This window comes from Thalassophryne amazonica, chromosome 2, assembly GCF_902500255.1.
Source record: "Thalassophryne amazonica chromosome 2, fThaAma1.1, whole genome shotgun sequence".
Classification (NCBI taxonomy): Eukaryota; Metazoa; Chordata; class Actinopteri; order Batrachoidiformes; family Batrachoididae; genus Thalassophryne; species Thalassophryne amazonica.
The window spans coordinates 132,189,586-132,214,982 of NC_047104.1; the positions used below are offsets into that span (position 1 = coordinate 132,189,586).

The window sequence follows — 25,397 nt, forward strand, 5'->3', positions numbered from 1 at the left end:
GCACATTGTAGCCAACATGGGGACATCTGGTGGTTTACAGAAATTATAGCAGTATGGAGCCTGAGACTGTAAAGCAAGAACACCTGGTTGATTTCTGTTTCAAAATGATATGCTAAGAACGCTGTGTGTGTTCATTTAGATTTTTTGTTCACTAATTAAGTTGTTGCTTGAAATGTATATGTTTAAATGTCTTGTTCTTATATTTGGCTACAATTTGGCTGTCATGACCAGAAAGCATAGGAAGCGTTTTAACTATCAAACATGATATAAACCTCCCATTTCTTATGGGATAAGTGAACGTTGAGTTGCTCAAACCTTTTCTGATGATTCAGTGTCATCAGTCGTGGGGATGGCAATTTGATATAAGCAACACATTGTTTTGAACCATTATACTCTGTGTAAGTGAAACAAACATTGATTCCTCACTATTCAACATCCAGTCACTCGGAGAAGATGTACTTCTGAAATTGTTTGCCAAAGTTCAAGATTTGTCTAACCAAAAATATGGTCAGATTTAATGAACATAGGTCTGGGAAACCAGTGTTTTTTGGTATGATGCTGGTGCATTAGTGCAATATCTAGTGTTGCTAAATCGTTTATAAGCCCTTAATATATAGGGTAATTCCATGTCAAATCACCCAATTTTGAAAAAAATTCCCACGTCACCCCTCAGCATTGTTTTGTCAATTTGATATGCTAATCACATTCCAAAGTTAGGAGGAAATGCCAAATATTAGGTCTGTATCTTCAAAACATTTGAAGTTACAGGCCTAGGAAATTTTTGTAAATTTTTTACATATTGCGAAAACTGTGTTTTGTACCAACTTTAGGCATTAATAACTAACTATTGGCTCTATAGCTTTGAAACTACACATCCAAGGCTATCTTTTGGTGTAGAGTGGGAAAATTGAGTAAATTTTGGTGTCTCTGTGATGTGCCTTTAATGAAGGCCTACAAATGGTAGCTGTGGCAGTAATATTTTTTTTTAAACGTGTTGTGATGGTTTAGACCATATCTATAAGGTTAAGTCAAATACGGCATTGTTTTAAGCCAGATTCATAGTTCTTAGAAATATGCTAACTTTGAATGAGTGCCAAAATATGCCAGTTTTCGTCACCCCAAACGGCAACGTTGGTAATTGACAACCATATTCATATTTTTACCATGTATTCTCACATATCTCAAGATGATATGGTTTACACATAAAATAATTATTTGGAATCATGGCCGAGGATGGAGCCAACAGGAGAACAGGAGAAGAGGGAGGCCAAAGAGGAGGTTTATCGATGTGCTGAGTGAGGACATGTAGGTGGTTGGTGTGACAGAGGAAGATACAGAGGACAGGGTAAGATGGAAACGATTGATCTGCTGTGGCGCCCCCTAACGGGAGCAACTGAAAGACAAAGAAGTAGTACAGTGATTTATTGGGTTTATGTCAGAGCCAATAACTATATCATCTTAATTCATTGTTAGTATTCAGATATTTAAATTATATGTATTGTAGAGGTCCTGGACTGTGAAACAAGTATTCACATTTTTTGATTCGTCCCATTATACAGATGTACAAAGTATGAATATCTTTCTTGCTAAACTAATTAGTTGGTAAAATGTCTTATTTCTCTTATTGAAGTGATTTATTCTATTTATTATTTCAAACTGGTTATAGAAGTAAAGGTGAGTTTGGTATTTCTTGCTTTTTTGTTTACTGGCAGAAATGCATGCCTGTGCTTGTTTCACAGCACACACAAACCATTGAAACCTGGCAAGAATGCCAGCCAGGGAAGGTTGTTGCTGGCATCTATGTTGGCAAGTGGTATGTTGGAAGTACTGTCGATAGATAGAACTTTTTTACAAATATTTACATTATATGATAAAAATTGTCCAATTAAACAAGACTACAGAAAACAAAAAATCCAAGCTCGACCATGGATGACGAAAGGGTTACGAAATGCATGTAATAAGAAAAATACACTGTATAGAGAATTCATAAAACCAAAGACTAAAGAGGCAGAAAATAGATATAAGAAATACAAAAATAGATTAACTAATATTATACGGGTATGTAGGAAGGAATATTATAGCAACATATTATATAATAACAAAACAATATTAAAGGAATATGGGATATATTAAATAGCATTATCAAAAATGGTAATAAAAAACAGAGTTACCCTCAGTATTTCATTGATGATAATGTCAAGAAGGAAAATAAGGATGAGGTAGTCAACGGTTTTAATCATTTTTTTGTAAATATTGGACCAAGCTTGGCAGAAAAAATTCCCAATTCCCAACCTGAGGATTGGGATAATAATCTCATAGAAAGAAATCCCTGTTCAGTGTTCCTCACAGCAGTGGATGGAAGAGAAATTATAGACATTGTGAATAATTGTAAATATAAAACATCTACTGATTTAAATGAAATTGATATGGTGGTGGTAAAACAGGTCATTGAATGGATTGTAGAACCATTAACATACATCTGTAACTTATCATTTCAAACCGGTAAATTTCCCAATCAAATGAAAATAGCTAAGGTTGTGCCGCTGTATAAGACTGGGGATAGACACCACTTCACAAATTATAGACCTGTTTCTTTGCTTCCACAATTTTCCAAATTATTAGAAAAGTTATTCAATAATAGATTAGACAAATTCATAAATAACCATAAATTACTTACTGATAGTCAATATGGATTCAGAGCACATAGTTCAACATTAATTAATTAATTAATCAATAAACTTGAACAGTATGGGATTAGGGGGTTGGTGTTGCACTGGGTGAGAAGCTACTTAAGTAACAGAAAACAGTTTGTGAAGTTGGGGGAATATACATCATCATGCTTGGACAATGCTTGTGGTGTCCCACAGGGGTCAGTATTGGGTCCAGAACTGTTTCTAATTTATATAAATGATATTGTCAATGTTTCCAAAATATTAAAATTAGTATTATTTGCAGATGACACAAGCATTTTTTGTTCAGGGGGGGATTTGCAGGAGTTACTGAGGAGGATCAGTATAGAAATGGGAAAATTGAAAATATGGTTTGACAAACAAATTATCATTAAACTTAAGTAAAACAAAATACATGTTATTTGGCTATTGTAATACAGACATACAGGTTCAGTTACAAGTCGAGGGGGTAGATATTGAAAGGGTACATGAAAATAAGTTTCTGGGGGTGATAATAGATGATAAGAAACTGGAAGACTCATATAAAACATATACAAAGTAAACTGTCAAGAAGCATTTCAGTTCTAAACAAAGTGAAACATATCCTGGACCACAACTCACTCCGCATTCTTTACTGCTCACTGGTTTTACCATATTTACAGTACTGTGCAGAGGTATGGGGTAATACTTATAAAGGTACAACACAATCACTATCAGTAATGCAGAAAAGAGCTATAAGAATTATTCATAATACTGGCTATAGAGATCATACAAATCCACTATTTTTACAATCCAAATTCTTAAAATTCACAGACTTGGTTCATTTTCAAACAGTACAAATCGTGTATAAAGCAATAAACAATTTACTTCCAGCAAATATTAAAAATATGTTTTTTAACAGATCAGGGGATTGCAGTCTGAGGGGGAAATTTAATTTAAAGCATCAGTGGGCACGAACAACATTAAAAGGTTTCTGTATTTCTGTCTGTGGGGTGAGGATGTGTAACAGATTGGGAGTGGGGCTCAAGCAATGTCCAAGCATGAACCAGTTCAAACAGTGGTACAAAAATATGGTTTTTTATAGGTATAGGGAGGAGGAAGGGTAATGAGGGTTAGGGTGTTTTTGTTTTTTGCTTCGGCTTGTAAATATATAGTATTTTGTATGTAAGTAGGTATGTGTAGGTGTATATTTATGTTTGTGTATATATGTATGTGTATGTATGTTGATATATATATATATGTGTATGTATGTATATATATATATATATATATATATATATATATATATATATATCGGTTTAGGTGTGTAGGAATCTATGTGTATATGTGGCAAAGGGTATTACTGGTTGTGGGGAAGAAGGGGTAGGGATAAGTAAGCTGATGCTTCACCCTACCCCTTTTCGGACATATTGGGTACACAGTAGGAACTTTTGTGTTGTTGTCTTTACTGATCTATCTTGTAATTGTTGTTGTATCAAATGTTCGAAAAAATAAACGGTTTTCATAGATCAGTAGAGTTCTCAGGTGTTCTGGTAAATTTCATGAATAAGTCCAGGAACAATGCATTCTCATGGCCTTCAAGGTCCAGGAAGGACCTTGAGTGCTGTGTACCCTTCCAGGATGTGAGGTGCATTATCACCTCGCCTAGTCCCCAAGGAGGAGGAGCTGGCAGTTGCACTCTCTGTCCTGCTGAGCTTATAAAGACTGAGACTCAGTTTAAGAAGTATGAATAAACTTGATAATTGTGTGCTGGCACATTGTTTGTCATTGTGAAGCATTTGTAATCATATATAGATGAATGGTAGTAGTGATTTCATACTAGAACAATGAAGTACATGTTTGTGGCATACAGCTTCATTTCAGTAAGGTACAAACTTGACTTTCTTAACAGGCACAATAAAGATAATTCCAGTAAATGAGTATAGACATGTTCCTGTAATCTGTAGACATTGGTTCTGATTACACTGATTTGCGGTAAGAAAATGTTTCCTCATGAATGTCGCAATGTATCTCTGACTTATTAACTTGTGTTGAAAAATAAAATTATCTGGTAACAAATCTGTGGTTGTGTTGTGATTCTTCACACATTTATACTCGTATAGCTTTAATTCATATTACAAGCATTATAGTACCTCTGCCATGCAGCACCATACCACAAGAAGGAAGCTCAAAAACACCACTGTATTTGCAACATAATATCTTGAGATGTGTAAGAATACATGGTTAAAAAAAAAATGAATATGGTTGTCAGTTACCAACGTTGCTTGTTTAGGGTGACGAAAATTGGAATATTTTGGCATTGTTCAAAATGAGCATATTTCTAAGAACTATAAATCTGGCTTAAAACAATGTAGCATTTGATTTAACATTATAGATATGGTTTAACACATCAAAAAGCATGCTGAAGTTGTGGTGGGACAACAGGCCAGATGAAGAACCTGAAGAAATACCTTGTGGCAATCCCAGGTCACTCAAGCGCACACGAGGTGCAGTTGTCTGCAATTAAGGGAATGATCACCATCTTGAAGAGAGCCCTCGGATATAGTGCCAGCTATGGTTAGAGTACAACTATAGAGTCCAGGGTGCAACTTTACACCCCCGGTCTGGGGCCCACTGCATTCTATTCAAGATAAATGAAAAAACAAAAGAAAAAAGTTCTACTGCCATAAGTAGTATATTTCTTTGATTTTCTATCGATCGGAAATATGAACATGTTGAGTTTTGGGCTTACTACTATTTTTAGGTCTTTATTAAAGGCAAATCACACCAGATACACCAAAATTTACTCCATCTTCCCACTCTACACCAAACGCTAGACTAGGATGAGTAGTTTCAAAGCTATAGAGCCAATAGAACACAGTAAATGTAAAACATTTACAAAAATTCCCAAAGGCTGTAACTTTAAGTTTTCAAGATATATACCTAATGTTTGGCATTTGATCCTAACTTTGTAATAGGAAGGACATATTAAAATGGCAGAACTGTGCTGTGGGGTGACCTGGAAGCCCCTTGGGTGACTGGGGATGGAATGACCTTATAGCCTGACTTCAAAATTGTCAGTGATGACATGGTAATTTTTACTTCCAGTTTGTTAGAGAGTAGCCACCAAAGCCTTCATGTGCTTTTTATGCTTTGTCTTTGATAGAAGATGAGTCGCAACATTTTGCACCATCTGAAGAAAAGCTGCTGCTCCTTGGCTGAGACAAGTTTGTAAAGTGTTAGAGCAGTACAGGTGAGAAGGCACAAACATGTAGATTATTCCTCACTACATTTGAATGGTATAATGCAGGGTTTTTCAAAGTGTGGGAGAGTGGCACCCCACCACACATACACACAATTTCAACATCTTCGTGTTTCTTTTTATTCTGTTATACAACCCCTGGCAAAAATTATGGAATCACCGGCCTTGGAGGCTGTTCATTCAGTTGTTTAATTTTGTAGAAAAAAAGCAGATCACAGACATGACACAAAACTAAAGTCATTTCAAATGGCAACTTTCTGGCTTTAAGAAACACTATAAGAAATCAGGAAAAAAAATTGTGGCAGTCAGTAACGGTTACTTTTTTTTAGACCAAGCAGAGGGAAAAAAATATGGAATCACTCAATTCTGAGGAAAAATTATGGAATCATGAAAAACAAAAGAATGCTCCAACACATCACTAGTATTTTGTTGCACCACCTCTGGCTTTCATAACAGCTTGCAGTCTCTGAGGCATGGACTTAATGAGTGACAAACAGTACTCTTCATCAATCTGGCTCCAACTTTCTCTGATTGCTGTTGCCAGATCAGCTTTGCAGGTTGGAGCCTTGTCATGGACCATTTTCTTCAACTTCCACCAAAGATTTCAATTGGATTAAGATCCGGACTATTTGCAGGCCATGACATTGACCCTATGTGTCTTTTTGCAAGGAATGTTTTCACAGTTTTTGCTCTATGGCAAGATGCATTATCATCTTGAAAAATGATTTCATCATCCCCAAACATCCTTTCAATTGATGGGATAAGAAAAGTGTCCAAAATATCAACGTAAACTTGTGCATTTGTTGATGATGTAATGACAGCCATCTCCCCAGTGCCTTTACCTGACATGCAGCCCCATGTCATCAATGACTGTGGAAATTTACATGTTCTCTTCAGGCAGTCATCTTTATAAATCTCATTGTAACGGCACCAAACAAAAGTTCCAGCATCATCACCTTGCCCAATGCAGATTTGAGATTCATCACTGAATATGACTTTCATCCAGTCATCCACAGTCCACGATTGCTTTTCCTTAGCCCATTGTAACCTTGTTTTTTTCTGTTTAGGTGTTAATGATGGCTTTCGTTTAGCTTTTCTGTATGTAAATCCCATTTCCTTTAGGTGGTTTCTTACAGTTCGGTCACAGACGTTGACTCCAGTTTCCTCCCATTTCCTCCCATTCGTTCCTCATTTGTTTTGTTGTGCATTTTCGATTTTTGAGACATGTTGCCTTAAGTTTTCTGTCTTGACGCTTTGATGTCTTCCTTGGTCTACCAGTATGTTTGCCTTTAACAACCTTCCCATGTTGTTTGTATTTGGTCCAGAGTTTAGACACAGCTGACTGTGAACAACCAACATCTTTTGCAACATTGCGTGATGATTTACCTTCTTTTAAGAGTTTGATAATCCTCTCCTTTGTTTCAATTAACATCTCTCGTGTTGGAGCCATGATTCATGTCAGTCCACTTGGTGCAACAGCTCTCCAAGGTGTGATCACTCCTTTTTAGATGCAGACTAACAAGAAGATCTGATTTGATGCAGGTGTTAGTTTTGGGGATGAAAATTTACAGGGTGATTCCATAATTTATTCCTCAGAATTGAGTGAGTCCATATTTTTTTTCCCCTCTGCTTGGTCTAAAAAAGTAACCGTTACTGACTGTCACAATTTTTTTCCCTTATTTCTTATAGTATTTCTTAAAGCCAGAAAGTTGCCATTTGAAATGACTTTAGTTTTGTGTCATGTCTTTAATCTGCTTTTTTTCTACAAAATTAAACAACTGAATGAACATCCTCCGAGGCCGTTGATTCCATAATTTTTGCCAGGGGTTGTACATGTTAAACACATTTAAATATATGTGTTTTTAAGGAACCTTCAATTCTTTCACACATTTTGCACCCTTTTCAAACATTTTAAATGTTTTTAAAAAACTTTCTATTTTTACCTTTTGTCATATTTTAAACATCTTTGTGTGTTTTTAAATGTCTTTGACATAACTAACACATTTTAACATAAATAACTAAACTTTTATACATATTTAGTCTCACCTCTTGTTTAGTGTGAGCAATGAGCCTGGGTCTTTGACGTGCACAGGTGGCTGATGTGGGATGCACTGTGGAGAGGAGCAAATGAAGATCATCCTACTTTCTTCCTTTTTTTGGTTGCCCCAAACTCTGTCTTCTCACTGGTAGATTTACGCACTAAACATGCATCCATTTTGCTCCTGGTATGTTAGCTAACAATGTTTTCTTTTTCCTTTTTTCCCCCTTCTTTTGTTCGTTAACAGTGTTTGTTGATTTTTTTGGGCCCCCCTGAAGAACACTGGCGCAACCCGGGGGAGGGGGGTGCATGCCTCACAGTTTGAAAACCACTGGTATAATGTATCCATTTAGGAATATTTCTTTGGCAGAAAAACACCACAGCAGGAGTTTGTTAACATGGGACACTATTTTCGAGCTGCGGTTTATAACCAGAGCTGAGAGCTGTCTAGATACCAGAGCACCATCATAAGTGTTTTAAAATGAAGAAATGCAAGCTTGCATCAGGATGTAAATGATTACCTTGAAGATACTAACATGTGGATTTACATTTACAGCTGTTTAAGATGTCGGGTGGGAACCTGTTGAGCAAGATGCGCTCCGCTTTAAAGAGGGAGCACAGTGACTTGGACATGAGCGATACTGCACCCTTTGACTTCTCAGAAGACCTGGCTGAAGATGAAACACCCAAATTCAACCAGCTGAAAGTGGTTGTGTCTGGAGAAATGTCAGACTATTCAGCTGGAGCTGCATCCAACGGGGTGACGGTGAACACCATGGTGGTCACGGATGAGGATGACTCTCTACTCAGTTCCTCTTCCAGCCTGGGCAGTCCAGAGTTAAATATGGACCCGTGTGACAGCTGCACTAAGAAGAGGGAGAAGATCAAACATAAGAGAGTAATGAAGAGACTTGGAGTGGCTCTTTTGCTGTATGTTCTTTTCATGATCGGGGAAATTGTAGGTAAGGATGTAAGCAAACAAGTCCTAATTGTTTTCACTGCTGCATCCCAAAAAACGTAGACCAGAATCCCAGTGAAGTGGATGACTAACCAATCAGAAAATTGAGAGCTATTTCAACCATTTGATTTAAGGCATTTATGAAGCAAAAAAAAAATCTGTCAGTCAAACTTCTCATTGGTTTCCCTGTTTAATATTTTTTTAAATTGCATATCTTTGGGGATGTTAACAGTGGCAGCATGGCTGCTTCATGATTATGACTGTTGCCTTACAGCAAGAAGTTCCCAGGTTCACTCCCCAACCAGTACTTTCTGTGTGGAGTTTGCGTGTTCTTTCTGTGTTTACATGAGTTCTCTTCATGTGCTCTGCTTTCCTACCACTTTCAAAGACATGCAGGTTAGGTGAACAGGTGACTCTAAAATGATCGAAGATGTGTGTGAGAATGTGCCTGTCTATATGTGTTGGCCCCATTATTGACAGGTGGCCCATACAGAGTGTACCCCGCCTCTCACCCAGTGACTGCTGGGAAAAGTGTATCCAAAACAGATGGATGGGCTTTGACAGTTGAAGACATCACTGTCATCTGAGAAATTAAGCTGTTTCTAAACAATCATCTATTATTACAGAGCTGCCATCCATCCCGCATTGGGCGGTATTTACCCCTGCATGTGTGTGTGTGGGACGCCTTTTAGTCCCACAGTTGTGTGGGTCTCTAACTTGTCAACTAGTTGCTCTCCGTGCAGTTGGCGCTTGTGGCCACATGTGTCCTGCATTGGTTCATTCAAATGTTGACAGGTATGTTGTTGTTATTATTATTATTATATTTTATTTATCCCGCTTATTCCACTTGCGTGTCACAGGGGGCTGAAGCCTATTCCAGTAGTCACTGAGAAAGAGGCATGGTGTACCCTGGACAGGCTGCCAGTCTATCACAGGGATGACATGCATTCGCAGTTATGGCATTTAGAATCACTAATTCACTTACTGTGAGGAAGCGGGAACACCCAGAAAGAACCCATGTAAACACAGCGAGAGCATACAAACTCTACACAGAAAGGACCAGGTCGGAATGAACCTGGGGTCTTCTATCTCTGAGACAACAGTGCTAACTGCTAAGCCACCATGCTGCCAACCAGTCAAACATGTAACCAAAAAAATACAGAATTCATAATTTAATGATGGAGCAAACATCAGCGCCTTACATTTATGATACTGATTCATGCAAATTTATTGTGTGTCATTCAGTCACATATGTCGTTTTGTGTGCCCTTTTATATTTGGTCCAGGCTATGACTGAGTTTGACCATTCAGGACAATGGTCCTGAATGGTCAAAGGTGATATTTTACATCATAATCATATTTAATCGTAATTATAGGCATATCTTTATCTTTTCTACAAGTTCCAAATATCCTTTATACATAAGCAGAAGAAAAAGTAACTCCCACATACACCCTGAGGTCCATTACACTGTACATTCCCCAGAATTTCATTGTGGTGAGATTGAGTTCTTCACCAGTAGTCATGGAAATAGCAATATCTATACTTACCCCCACCATGTGTTGGTGTGAAAATGCAGCCCTACATGTGCATAACCGTTACTGATTGACCAATTAATCTGACAAATTTCTGAAAGTAGTACAACCCCAATTCCAGTGAAGTTGGGACATTGTGTAAAATGTAAATAAAAACAGGATACAATGATTTGCAAATCCTCTTCAACCTATATTCAATTGAATACACCACAAAGACAAGATATTTAATGTTCAAACTGATAAACTTTGCTTTTGTGCAAATATTTGCTCATTTAGACGTGGATGCCTGCAACATGTTTCAAAAAAGCTGGGACAGTGGTGTTTACCACTGTGTTACATCACCTTTCCTTCTAACAACACTCAAGCGTTTGGTAACTGAGAACACTAATTGTCGAAGCTCTGTAGGTGGAATTCTTTCCCATTCTTGCTTGGTGTATGACTTCAGTTGGGATGTTGTATCAGTCAACAGCCACAAACCCAAATATGTATCTTAAGTAGTTAGTTAATTATCACAATAGTTGTTAATTTTCTGCTGATGGATAATCACATGATCGGGTCACAGGGAGCCTATCCCAGCAGTCATAGGATCGGAAGCAGCGTACAGTCAGGACGACAGTCTGTCGGAGGGCCACAAAAAGACAAACACATTCACACCCGCGCACACACCTACAGACAATTTAAAGTTTCCAGTCCAGCTAACCTGCATGTCTTTGGATGTGGGATGAAGCCAGAGCACTCAAGGGAACCCACACAAACACAGGGAGAACATGCAAACTCCACGGTGTGAATCGAGCCCATGACCTTGTCACTGTGAGGCAACAGGAACACCACTAAGCCACCATGCTGCCCGTATTCTAGTAACAGTCTCAGCAAAATATTTTTGGCAAATTTACCATTTACTTGTGGGTTGTTTTACTGAGATGTTGCCTTTGTGCTGCTCTGAGGACGTCAGTCAGATCTCAGAAGCAAAGCAGAGCATGTCTGGATTAGTACTTGGCTGTGAAACCGCTTATGAACACCAGGGGCTCTCATCATGTTTCTCCATGGAGAGCTGGAGCTCCACCAGAAAAGTGGATCTAGCATAAAACAAGTACCATAACTGAATGTGGCTCTGTACTAGATCAGTTGTGTGGTGACCCTGAGCAAAGTGGAGCAGCTACAAAAAAAAAAAGACTTGCTTGTGAGGGAGACTGAAATGCATTCATCGGGCACCAGAATGTATTTTGTTCTACACCAGACAGAAATCTATCTATCTATTTTGTAGTGGATATATGCCAGCATGTTTGTTTTGTTACTGGCACAGTGTGTGCATGTTGTACACGGACCTGACAGTGCCATTGTCTGTTCACATGTTCCTGATTGAAAGAAATAATGGTGTGTTTATTTCTCAGGTGGTTATGTGTCCAACAGCTTAGCCATTATGACTGATGCTGTTCACATTCTAACAGACGTAGTGGGCATTTTATTTTCTCTGATGGCCCTCTGGCTCTCCACGCGTCCAGCCACCAACAGATTCACCTTTGGGCTGCATCGCCTCGGTATGCCTGCACCTTCTCATCCTTGTTACTTTATCCACGTTTTCATTGCAGACAGTGTTCTTTTGCATTTTAAACACTAAGTGGCTTGTGTGCAAATGTCCTATGACCCGAATTTACAGTTCAATGGTAAGGCATGTTGCGGGATCATAAAACCTCTTCTGGTAACTGCACACCTACACAGTTATTTTAGCTGTTACTGCTGTAAAAGTTAATCATCTCATTGCAACACGTTTGTCTAGTTTACAGTTGTACGGTTTTCCTCTAACAGTGTAGAGGCAGCTGTCTGGTGACACAGCATTAGTTTTGACTTGTGATTAAAGTTGTTGAGTGAGTATGACACTTGTGGTTTCCTGTGCCGGGTCCCAATGTTGGGGAGGAGGGGTTGGGGAAACTCAGTGTTAGCTGTGTTTTTACAGTTGGCTACACAAGTGTTTGGACAGTCACACAATGTTAGTAATTTTGCTTCTGTACACCACCACAATGAATTCAAAGTGAATCAGTCAAGAGTAGGACAAACATTGGATTAATTCAGTCAGTCAGTCTCAGTGGCTCTGCAAAAAATGTCCGTAAATATATGTTTAAAACTGCATATTCAGCTCAATTATGTTGGACTCTGATAGATACAGGTTAGGACCTGATGGTATGTTGGAATAAGTTCTATATGGGTATTTATGCAAATGCAATTTTAAGATAGCTGGCATTTTTTGCACCTATAATTAAAAAAATATATATTCTGTTAGAGTTTGCCTTGTAGATATTGTCAGATGGTTGTTTTTATTTCCAAAAGTAGCATCAGAACATGACCGTGCTGTCTTTTTGTGTTTCTCTGACTGTGATTTTCTGCTGTAGAAGTGGTATCAGCAGTGCTTAGTGTGCTGCTGATCTACATTCTGGCGGCAATACTGCTATATGAGGCAGTTCAGAGGACAATACACCAAGACTTCAACATAGATGGTGACATCATGATCATCACTGCTGCAGTCGGGGTGGCTGTCAACCTTATGTAAGTCAAAAACGCCTATCTATAAAAATAAAAAAAAAGTATATAAAATAGAAGACTGTGGCACCTGCAGGGCCATGATGAAGTGCTTTTTTTTTTTTGAGACTATTACAAGGATACTTTTAACTGTAATCATGAAAGGTGGAGGAAATCCAGGAATTCCTGTGTGAGTGCAAGCACTTTGCCACATCGTTCACATAACAGAACCTCCCTGTATCCTGGATGGAAACCAGTCAGGCAAACAACTGGTCCTTTCCCACCTCCTGAAAGTAGCCATCTATTTGCTGCAGCTGGGTGATTCAGGGGCGTTTTCTTGATATTTTCTGGTTTTCACCTGCATGCTGGATCGAGCTTTGGGAAGCATGCCACATGAATGTATTGCTGTCGATGACACTCCCTCACAATACAGTTGGTACATCTCATCTTAGTGTCCCTAAGTAACTGCATTCGAGTGGTAACTAAGGAATAGTTACCACATCCAGTCATTGCCTTCGGTCTCACAACCATATAGTAACAACAATGAAGGCATCAGTATTCTAAAGTCTTGGACCTTCATCTTGTAAGATAACAGTATCGCCAAACACTTGTCTCCAGCAACCTCATGACTCCATAAACTCTTACAGGTGTGCCTCGATCTCGGAGGCCAAGCTCCCAAAGGCACGAATGTCAGCAGAGACAATAAAATATCCCCAATATAAAAGTCCACTTAAATTGCATCTTTATAGTTTTATTTCATATACACTGGCAGTGCACAGGACCAATAATACAAAATTGCCCAAATACTTATAGACCTAACCATAGCTACTACTCATTTATGTATTTATTTAAAATGGGGCAAAGGTGGTGAGAAACTGATGCTGAATTAGCTAATTTAGATGGATTATATTTGGAATTCCCAAGCAGCAGGAGGAGGAGGAGGGAGTTTAATAATTCTGTTTTCTTTGGATGTTTTTGACTTTAGAATGGGGTTCGTGTTAAACCAAAGTGGTCACCTGCATTCCCACGGCCATGGTCACTCTCACGGCTCTGCAGCTGCACCAGCCTACCAGTCAGGCCACCAGCAGAAGCCTCATGGCAGCCTGGCTGTCAGGGCCGCCTTCATCCACGCTCTGGGAGACCTCGTCCAGAGTGTTGGTGTGCTCATAGCGGCTTACATTGTTCGCTTCAAGGTGCATTACATCTTTCATGTACACATTTTAGCTTTAATTATTCATCAGTTTACAGCTTTTTGAGATGTATTTTAAGCACTGACACTTAAATAGTGTCATGAGCTTCAGCTGCTAAAGCCTGAAATTATTTTCCCACATTAAGTGTTCCATTCTGATTAGCTCATATGATCTTTACATTTCTTTGCAAGTAAATATGTTTGGGATAAAGGTGATGTTTTCAACCCAAAGAACACTATACCAACTACTAATCAAGGTGGTTGTTAGATCATTAATGTCAGGGAAACTGGTGCAATACACAAAGTGGATAGAACAAATAGAACACTACCTCCGAATTCTTTAGCAAAACCTCAAACCCATCAGCTAGAGAGCCCAAAGTAGGACATGATTGTTATATTTTAAACTGTTAGTAGAACAGTGACCTGAAACAGACACCAGTGCTGGTTATGAAGTGCATAAATTGGGGTAACTTTAAGATTTTGGAATGCCTTCTCAAAGTCCTGACCTCAACCCAGTGGCGGTCCTAGCCTGTTTGGCGCCCTGGGCGAGCAACCCCACCGGGTGCCCCCCCCCCCCCCCCCCCAATGCAATTGCGACAGCAGGGCATACTGCGCTACTCCACTTGGGGGGGGGGGGTTAGTAAGCTCCCTCTGCCTTCTGTGTTGTGTATGTGTGTTTCTGCCATTGTCTGACAGACATGTTTTAACCGGAGGATCCCCCCACCATCACAGGCACAATCAGAATCTTTTCAATTTTTATTTGAAAAAACGTGGAAGAAACTTAAATATTACTATAAACATAACAAAAAAACAAACTGTAACACTGGGTAAGTTAAAAGTAGAAATAAATACAAAAAATAAATAAAATAAAAATTACTGTAAACAGACATATCAAGACAAAAATAAACTGTAATACTGTGTAAGTTAAAAGTATAAAATACAAATAAAAATACTGTAGAAATAAAATAAAAATAAGGCATTTCTAAATTGCACCAATATAAAACCATTTGAGAAATTATGTGTACAATGGCACTTTGATAAAGACATAAATCTCACTGCACAACTGGAGGAAGGTCTGAACTTTTTTTATAGGACAATTTACAGTATTTCACATTTTGGGGAACAAAATGAATTGCACAGCTGTTGTGTAAAGTCCTATCCTTCATTAATAATAATTCAATAAGAGATAATGATTCAATAAGAGACTACTAACTACACTATTACTTTTCAAACAAGAAATACAAATTAAAATGTACAAATGAACATTGTAGAAAACCTATTTGCTGGTACTGTACTTTGAACAACAAGATATAGTTTAATGTGCAGCAGGTTACAGCCTACGTAACACATTTCACACAACAAGAAATGACACAGCTTCTGCTTACCTTTTATCTTTTGCTCGTTTCTCCTCTTCTTCTTTTCTCTTTTTCCTAAACTGCACACCTGATGGCTTTGCCCTTTTCTTTTCCATCTTCCATAATACACACTGAAGAGGAATAGGTTATCACCCCCGCCCATCCCCAGGGTTGCCAGATTGACAGTTGCCAGCACCAACACAACAAAACCTCCTCCAAACCTCCAGAACCTGTTACTTGTCTGTCAGACCATGGCAGAAATCTACATGCACCACACAGCAGGCAGAGGGCGCTCATTACCCACAAGTGGAGTATAGCGGTAGGCACTGCTGCAGTGGTTGCAATGCGTTTGAGGGGACCGGGGGTCGGTCATGCCGCCCCAGATAAGAAGCCGCCCTGGGCGGCTGCCCATATCGCCCATATCAGAAACCGCTTCTGCCTCAACCCCATGGAAAATATCTGGATTGTGCTGAAAAATCAGGTATGTGACAGGAAAGCAAGAAATATAATTGAAATCTACCTACTTTTAAACACTAATAAGACTGAAATGATGGTTCTTGGTTCAGTGAGACATCAGCATCAATTTGACCAGTTAACGTTCAGCCTCGGCTCGGGTGTCATACATCAAACTGACAAAGTGAGGAACCTTGGGGTCATTTTTGATCCTTCGTTGGCCTTTGGCCTCTACATTAGAAATATTACAAGGACTGCTTTCTTCCACCTGCGAAATATAGCGAAGATTCGTCCCATCCTGTCTATGGCTGATGCTGAGACTCTGATCCATGCGTTTATTTCTTCTAGATTGGACTACTGCAATGTTCTATTTTCTGGTTTACCGCAGTCTAGCATTAGGGGTCTCCAGTTGGTTCAAAATGCTGCAGCCAGACTTTTGACACGAAGCAGAAAGTACAACCACATTACACCCATTTTGGCATCCCTTCACTGACTTCCGGTCCCACTGAAATCAGATTTTAAGGTTCTGCTACTAACCTATAAAATTATTCATGGACTGGCACCTCCCTATCTAGCTGACCTAAATAAACCTTACATACCGGCCCGGGCTTTACATTCTCAGGGTGCAGGACTACTTTGTGTCCCTAAGGTGAATAAGAAGTCTGCGGGTCACAGAGCTTTCTCTTATCGTGCCCCTGTTCTATGGAATGATCTCCCTGCATCAATAAAACAGTCAGATTCTGTGGAGATTTTCAAGTCTAGACTTAAGACGCACTTATTTTCCCTTTCATATGGCTAGCATATTGGTACAGTTTTGTTTTACGCTTTTTACTCTTTTAATTCATTTATTAGTAATTGGAGCGGGCTGCGGCCTCAACTTTACCTAAATTCTGAGTCTTTTAGTGAAGCTTAGGGCTAGTGGCCGGCGATCACCTTAGTATTTCTCTGTTTTTCTTGTTGTTTAATGCTGGCAAATTACACAGTATTTTTTGTCTTTCTGATGCCTGATTCTGTTTTTTCTCTGTTTAAGGTGCAGCTCCATCTAGAGATGGGAGTTGTATTTGTGTTGGCGATCCTCCTGTCCTGTGCGCCAGTAGCATTTCTTGTATATTTGTCCGTGAATTGTTGTATATATGTATGCCAAAAAACAATGATAACATTCAACCAGAATTCTGCCACAAAGCTTGTTAATAGTTACCGCAATTGTCAGGTCAAACTGAAACATGCTACGGGCCCCTTCACACATAACATGAAAGACACAGAAACCAGAAGAAATTCCACGAATCAAAAATGAAATGGGGAACCACGAAACATTGCACCTGCTGTCGGGAGGGCGCATGGTCAGACAGGTGTGCACAGTATTGCAGCAACTGTTTCGTGCACGCTCATGTTTGCGCGCATGAACACAGTGCGAGCATGTGGAAAGTCACACACACAAAATTAATAAAACACAATTTATAATACTTAATTCCTGTTATAAAGAGTGGATTTAGCCTCCGCCTAGACCAGTACACCAGGAAGTAATGAAATGATGTGGATAACTGTTCTCTTTTTCATGTTTTACATGAATTACCTGATGTGCTCGTCTCATGAAGAGCCGGCCGGCTCCCATCTCATAAAGAGCTGTCTCGTCGTGAACACATCAGCCGGCATGGCGTGTCCAGCTCACAGTGATGTGCTTTAATTATTACAATGTGGGAAAATCCTGCAGTGACACGAGCCTCGCATGGGGTGATTTCCTTCATGGCATGATATTCACCAGCGTTGCGGTGCGCTGACGCACCGGTCAGATGAAGCAATATGTTTTAATTTATTCCCACATTAGGACAGCATGCCAACATCTGCGCTTTACAGTAAACTTATGTGAGGTCGTATCCTAGACGCCACTCCAGATGTTCACCAGATATGACTTGCAAGCACAGATACCTGAACAGTTGCACGTTGCACGGGACATGCTCACCTCTGTCAGTGGACCTCGTCAGGTCACAGAACAAAAAGGCTCACTCTGTTGGTTTGTTCTGTGATTTTTATGTATTATTATGTGTTTGTCCTGCATCTGTCTGATGTCTGTATTGTAATGTAACACCGTGCGTGCACGGTCACATCCAGCTGTGAGTCTGCGGTCAGCTGACAGGCACCATATGTCCACAGCAAAGCGTATGAGCAAAGCGATCACACCAGAATGAGTTCATGCCTTCACCCTTATTTGTTTGCTTTAACTTCCACTTTTTGTGTCTGTCATGTAAACTACAATTTTTGTGGTGGAAGTGACATCAGTCATCTGGGACGGCTTCACACCATGCCGCACGCTCAGACACTGGCCGGTCCTCATTAGGGCGTAGGCGCCCACGCACATGTGCACTGCGTGTTCACTAGCTGAGTTGCAGTACACAGTGGTCAGCTGTTTCAGCTACAAACTGTGCTGGACAGCGACCAGACTCCGGGATCCCCAGCCACAGCGGACAATGTTGGATTCATGTGTGTGTGTTGGTGGGGGGGACGACACACTCCACAGGCCATTCGTGTTGGGGGGCGGACGTTGACAACGACACACTCTGCACGCTGTGTGTGTGTGTGTCGGGGGGGGATGCGGTACAGTTACACCCATATGTTTTGCTGGGTTACGCCACAATTGTGTGGCACTTAGACACTTTTCACTGACAGGTTGAATATGGTCGCCTGCTGTCTAGTATCATACCAGGTGTGCGAGTAGCCCCCGCCTTTTCTAAGTGTCCAGCGAGTGGTGTTAGATGTTCGTGTGTGGCACCTGAAATTTGGCCGACACTTACCGAGAGGGGGATCAAATGAGCACGTGCAGGGCATTCCCTGTCTTTTGGCCGGTTGTGTGAATGGTTGTGGCATCATGTGTACAAGGTGTTATGGTGGCTCAGATTTTTCACGAATGGCATGCAGTTCCTTCTCTTCGTATTCTAGCTTCCTTCAGTCGTGTTATTTGTGAAGGGGCCCTAAGGAATGTTCAGCTTAATATTAGCTGTGCTGTAGCAAGCCAAAATAAGTAAAAAATTTGTGTGTGTGTTTGGGGGGAGGTCTCTTAAAGATGTGTGTTACTGCCATTCTGCTCCAGAATGGCAGTATGGAGATGGAGAAATTCACATGTTACATCAGCTCTTAATAAACACAAAAGATGAGTGCGAGTAGAAGAAATGGAGTTTAGATGTGATATGGTGAGACTAGTGCTGGAATTTATAAACAAGTTGTTACTGCACATGATTTGTGGACATATTATTGCATGTGGTTATTTCACAGTGTTGTCGTACAGTCTGACAGCAGCAGGGAGGAACGACCTGCTGTATTGTTCCTTCTTGCACTGAGGGTGCCTCAGTCTGTCACTGAAGGAACTGCTCAGCTCCACTACAATCTGGTGCAGAGGGTGAGAGGAGTTGTCCATGATGGATGTGAACTTGGCTAACACCCTCCTCTCAGCCACCTCCTCCAAGGAGTCCAGAGGACAGCCCAGGACAGAGGTGGACTTCCTGACCAGCTTGTTCAGTCTCTTTCTTTCTCTCCTGCTCTGTGCTGCCCGGGGCCCAACAGACGACAGCATAGAGGAGAGCAGAGGCTACAACACAGTCATAGAAAGTCTTAAGCAGTGGCCTGCTCACTCCAAAGGATCTCAGTCTCCTCAGGAGGTGGAGGCGACTCTGTCCTTTCTTGTACAGGGCGTCAGTGTTGTGAGTCCTGTCCAATTTGTTGTTGAGGTGAACACCCAGATATTTCAAACTGTCAACAGTCTTTATGTCCTCCCCCTGGATGTTCACCGGTGAGTGAGGTGGTGGTTTCCTCCTGAAGTCGATCACCATCTCATTTGTCTTACTGGTGTTGAGACACAAGTGGTTGCGCTCACACCAGTCCACAAAGTCTGTGATGACCGACCGGTACTCCAGCTCGTTCCCCTCAGACACACGACCCTCAATGACGGAGTCATCAGAGAACTTCTGGAGGTGGCAGCTGTCTGTGTTATAGGTGAAGTCCGAGATGTAAAGGGTGAAGAGGAAAGGCGAGACGATGGTGCCCTGGGAGAACCCGGTGCTGCACCTTACCACTTCAGACTGACAGCCGCGCAGCCGCACGTACTGCGGGTGGTCAGTGAGGTAGTCGATGGTTCAGGCGGCGAGATGTCCATCCACACCTGCGTCCTCCAGCTTCCCCCGCACCAGCGCTGGTCTGATGGTGTTGAAAGCGCTGGAGAAATCAAAGAACATGAACATGACAGCGCTCCCACCAGTCTCCAGGTGGGTGAGTGCCCGCTGCAGCAGGTAGATGACGCTGTCATCTACCCTGATGTTGGGCCTGTAGGTGAACTGCAGCGGGTCCAGGATGTCGCTCACCACGGTGCGGAGGTGGGACAGGACAAGCCGCTCCATGGTCTTCATGAGGTGGGAGGTCAGGACAACTGGTCTGTAGTGGGCCGGTTCCTTGGCATGCGGTGTTTTCGGAACCGGGACCACACAGGAGGTCATCCACAGGGTGGGGACCACCCCCAGGCTGAGGCACAGTGAGGGGTGAGGGAAGGTGGGGCTGAAGTGTGAGCTGAGGTGGGCTGGTGCTGAATACAGTTTGAGGAGAGGAGGGACAAAGTCCGGGGTGCAGTGGAGGTGGCCAGGGGGAAGAAGGTGGGGGGTGGGGTACGAGGGACTGGAGGGCTGGCTGCTGGAGACGTGTGGAGAGCCGAGAGCAGGCAGGGGGGCAGGTGTGGAGGAGCCAAAACAGTTAAAGTAACTGTTTAGCTCCTCTGTAAACCAAGAATCTCCATCTGCAGTCCTGCTCGCACCCCACCCAAATCCAGAGGCAGTTTTGATGCCTCTCCACACATCCCTGACGTTGTTCATGAACATGACAGCACTCCCGCCAATCTCCAGGTGGGTGAGCTGCCCGCTGCAGCAGGTAGATGACGCTACCTGCTGAGGGCCATCTGCTCCTCCACCTTCTTTCCATACTCCTTCTTGGCTGCCCGGATCCTCCACTGGAGTTCCTGTTGGACTCTACGCTGCTCCTCTCTGTCTCCAGAGTTGAAAGCCCTCTTCTTCTGGTTCATCAGGACCTTCAGCTCGGGGGTCACCCAGGGGTGGTTGTTGGGAAAGCACCGTACCCTCCGGGTAGGCACAGTGCTCTCCACACAGAAGTTCATGTAGTCAGTGACACACTGGGTCAGGCTGTTGATGTCTTCTCCGTGAGAGTTTTGAAACATGCTCCAGTCTCTAGTTCTGAAACGGTCTCTCAGCCTCTCAGTGGCCTCTTCAGTCCAGAGTTTCCCCAACGTTTTCTGCACTGGCACTCTTCTTACCCTGGGTGTGTATTGGGGGAGCAGATAGATGAGGTTGTGATCTGAGTGTCCAAGCCGAGGGAGGGGGCGGAGGTGTAAGCGTCCTCCACATTAGCGTAAAAAAGATCCAGTATTCTATTGTCCCTGGTTTTACACGTGACATACTGGGTGAACTTGGGGAGGGTGGCAGAGAGGGAGGCACGGTTAAAGTCCCCGGTAATGAGGAGGGCGCGGGGGGTGTTGTGTCTGCAGCCGTGTCACTGTACTGTGAATCTGCTCACAGACAGCGGTGGCATCTGCAGAGGGAGGAATATACGCGTAGAGCATAATCACACTCCCAAACTCCCGTGGGAGATAGTACGGCCTCATGCTCATCGCGAGTAGCTCCACGTCCAAGGAGCAGATCTGGTCCTTCACGTGAACATGAGTTGCGTTACACCATCTCTCACGCACGTAAACGGCGAGCCCCCCTCCTCTTTTCTTCCCACTCTCCACCAAAGTCCTGTCCGCACAGATGAGTGTGAAGCCATCCATGTTAATAACAGAGTCCGGTACATGTCCATCCAACCACGTCTCCGTGAAGCACATGAGACTGCAGCCCCTATACAGCCTCTGGAATCGGGTTAGCGCTGCTAGCTCCTCTATCTTGTTGCGGAGAGACCTTATATTCCCCATGACCACAGACGGAATATAAGTCCTCCGCTTCATCCGGCCACCCCTGCAGCCTCTCCGTCTCCTTCATATGTCCAGGTGCTCAGCATAGTGGGGACCCGGCCCACTCTACAGAGTCTCTTAGTCCAAGCAGCTGATCCCGGGTGTAAACAATGGGGCGTCTGGAGCCGGAGACAAAGGGATTTCCCCGCGCTGCCTCAAAAAGTGCCGAAAGAAGCAGAAAACTAATCACAAGAGTTACAAAAGTGGGTTTCCCATGTGCACACATGCACAGGGTACTACCCACTATAAATAAAAACAATAAAGCAGTATTAAAAATAGCTAAAGTAGGAAAAGAGGGGGCAGAGCTGAAGTAACAGGCTGCTGCATCGACAGCACCATCTCCAAAAAAAAAAATAATTGAAATGGGCAGAATGCCAGGATGTCCATGACAGTTTAAACCTGTGACCAATTAGTCTAGCATTTTATTTATTTATTTATTTTATTTATTGTCTGTCTGGCCATTTAAAAGGGTAAATCCCTGGAAATTGCTTGATTCACTCCCTTAACAATCCTCCCCATGTACAGTATCCTTGAGCTTTCTTCTCATGATGCTGTAGAAATAGCTTCATTCATTGGGATAAACAAATCTGATAGTGATGGAAATTATATCTTTGGTATTTTGATATGAAGCGCTTTGATTTCCAGAAGGCTGAGGATTTTAATTTAAATTATTTCATTTATATAGCACCAAATGATTTTATTGGTTAATCATTAAATTAATCATTAATTTTAATCAGCCTGATGAATGTGACTTTTCATCAGCAACTGAAAATTTACTAAAGCAAAAATGCTAATCATAACCTGGCATGTAGGAGCAGTCTGAAATTATTACTGTAAGTTCAAACTATGATTAAAAACTCTGGCAGTGTTTTAAGAGTATATTCATGCTTTTCAACATCCCAGTGAAAATCCATGTTATTTCCAACTGAAGTAATTTCAAATATAATATCGTAATTGAGGTCATCACATCATGCTGTCATGCTCTTGTGTTGTACTTTTTAAGGCAGTGAATCAAAGCATCATATGGCTGTCGTTAAATAGAATATATGCTTGTATTGTACACAACTACTAAGCTATGACTTAATAACAATGAAAACTCAGGGAGGATACACAGGGACGTTTATCATTTTATCAAGGTTAGGTGTAAGGTTTTCTTTTCAAGCTTTTGCGCATTTTAACTGGATGAACAACTGTATATGTTTACTGACCTTTCCTTTTGTCTTACATTTTTTTGACATATATTGGTGAAACAGTATCTTATTTTTTGGCTTTTATTGGGAGGTGTCTGTAAACATAACCTCTGGATTGAGGTCATTTCAGATGAATAACTTTGATAGCAAAGTACAATATAGTTTGTGCTGAAGTAGATTGCATCATAATTATTTGCATCTTAAGAAATATAAAAATGTTTGTTTTATTTTATGTTTTGTCTGACTTCACAGCCAGAGTACAAGTTGGCCGACCCCATCTGTACCTACATCTTTTCCATTCTTGTTCTCTTTACCACATTCCGCATCGTAAGAGACACAACAGTTATTCTTTTGGAGGGTAAGTGTCTTTTTTTTCTTTTTTGGCCAAGTAGGTACAACATTTAGACCATTACAACTGCATTAAGATGCTATTTCCTGCTGTGTTAGGTGTTCCCAGACACCTGGACATGCAGCGAATCAAAGAAGATCTTCTGAAGCTGGAGGACGTCCAATCAGTCGATGAGCTGAATGTATGGGCGTTGACTGCTGATAAGACTGCAGCAACAATTCATCTACAACTTGGTGAGTAAATCCAGAAGAGTATTTAATGAATTAGCCGACATTTAGGATGAGAAAAAAGATTAATTAATTTAGATTGTGTAAAACCTAGAACGTGTCAATGTGCATAACTTAACATGCTGTATTGGAGTGTAGAATCATGACATTAGTTATTTTAAATCTATAATACAGGACGTGAGACAATTAAATTTTAAATAAAATCAAAACATGCAAAAAAAAAAAAGCAACATTAGCACAACTGAACATGAATCCCAAAAGATTAACTTTGACAAACTAGCAGAAATGCCCACTGGAAAGAATCCACACAGAAATAAATAAAATATATAAATAAATAAATGCAGTGACCATATTAGTCAGAGAATGAGTTGTTTGATAAAGACTGTAAATATTCTGGCCATAAGTGCTGTCATTTTTTGTGTGGGAAAACATTGGCTATTATCTTTAATTGTGCTGTTGGTTAATACTTTGCTGAAGCAAGTTAAAGAAATAAAAACCTCTTGGATCATGATACATGCAAGATCAAAGATGGTGATATAATTTAAGTATGTAGTTATTGACTTTCAGATGACATCATTGTGTTCATGATCACGTTCACTAAAGCCCAGTTCTCCTAACACATTAAGGGTGCAGCCGCTTTAAGTGACAGCTTGTGTGTTGTTTTTGTTCATGCTGTGGCCAGTCGGAGGTTCAGGCTTGTGGCTGCAGTTGCTGTGAAGGCCCATTTTTATTTTATGAGTATTTTATTATAAATATCTGTAATAATAGGACTTGTGTGGTTAATTCTGTGAGCAGATCATCTAAGCCGTGCACTAGTATTTGTGTCGAGTGAAATTATTGCGTGATGTAACTTGCAATGCTAACAGTCTCACCAGACTGTATATATACTGGACAAACCCTACGTGACGTCACCCGTAGATTTTCGAGAACCCCGGGAGAGCCGACATGAAGCCTGTATCTGATCATCGTCATAGCTGATGCTGGTTCACAGATCTGGCAACTTTCTTCCAACGGACTGCATGCTGAGTGACACTCTTCTAATCACTACAAGGCTGTATTTGTTTCTTTTATTTCTGTTTAACACTTCTTTTAGTTTTTAAGTGCATCTTTTGTGAATCTTATTTAACCAAATTTCTCCTGTTGTGAATCTTATAGTACATCAGATAACTAAAAATCGTTCAGATCCGGTTACAAGCACCAAAATTTGACTGTGTATACCTTTTGGTACATATAGTAGAAAAATAACTTTAGCCATTTGAATTTTCAGTAGGGGGCCAAGTAGGGGTCAACTGAAGAATTGCACAGGGTCAAAATTAAAAAATGTTCCAATCATATTGAAAGTGATACGACATTATGTATCTGATGACAGTGATTCCAAAAAGATATAGTTTGGACTATCTATAACTGAATGTTCTGGTGTTATGGGGTAAAAACAGCAAGAATGGTGACAAAGGTCAGTTTCACTTTGTACATGGGTCAAAAGTTAAAGTTGCTCCAGTTTTGGTAAAACATGGTGCAAATTATTGGTTGAACTAATAGGATTAACAAATGGAATAGTTCTGACTGATATATGGCCACTGGGCGCATGCGCACGCAGCGACCGGCAGCGACAGTTTGGCGTTCGAGTTTATTGTTTTAATACTTGTTTTTAAGTGTCTTTATGTCTCCATTGTATGTTTACTG

The 25,397-nt window shown here is 41.0% G+C and overlaps 1 protein-coding gene across 2 annotated transcripts in view; it reads left to right on the top strand.

Moving 5' to 3' along the window:
• The window catches only part of slc30a4 (solute carrier family 30 member 4), a 53,156-nt gene that overhangs the window by 10,051 nt on the left and 17,708 nt on the right, over positions 1-25,397 (top strand). The window contains exons 2-8 of one of the 2 annotated variants that reach the window (XM_034193550.1): positions 5,815-5,901; positions 8,498-8,910; positions 11,831-11,977; positions 12,827-12,980; positions 13,939-14,146; positions 23,391-23,496; positions 23,586-23,720. In XM_034193550.1, the coding sequence (XP_034049441.1) occupies positions 8,514-8,910; positions 11,831-11,977; positions 12,827-12,980; positions 13,939-14,146; positions 23,391-23,496; positions 23,586-23,720 (1,147 nt within the window). In that variant the 5' untranslated portion in view covers positions 5,815-5,901; positions 8,498-8,513. The remainder of the gene's footprint in view (positions 1-5,814; positions 5,902-8,497; positions 8,911-11,830; positions 11,978-12,826; positions 12,981-13,938; positions 14,147-23,390; positions 23,497-23,585; positions 23,721-25,397) is intronic. The other variant, XM_034193557.1, reaches the window with a different exon arrangement.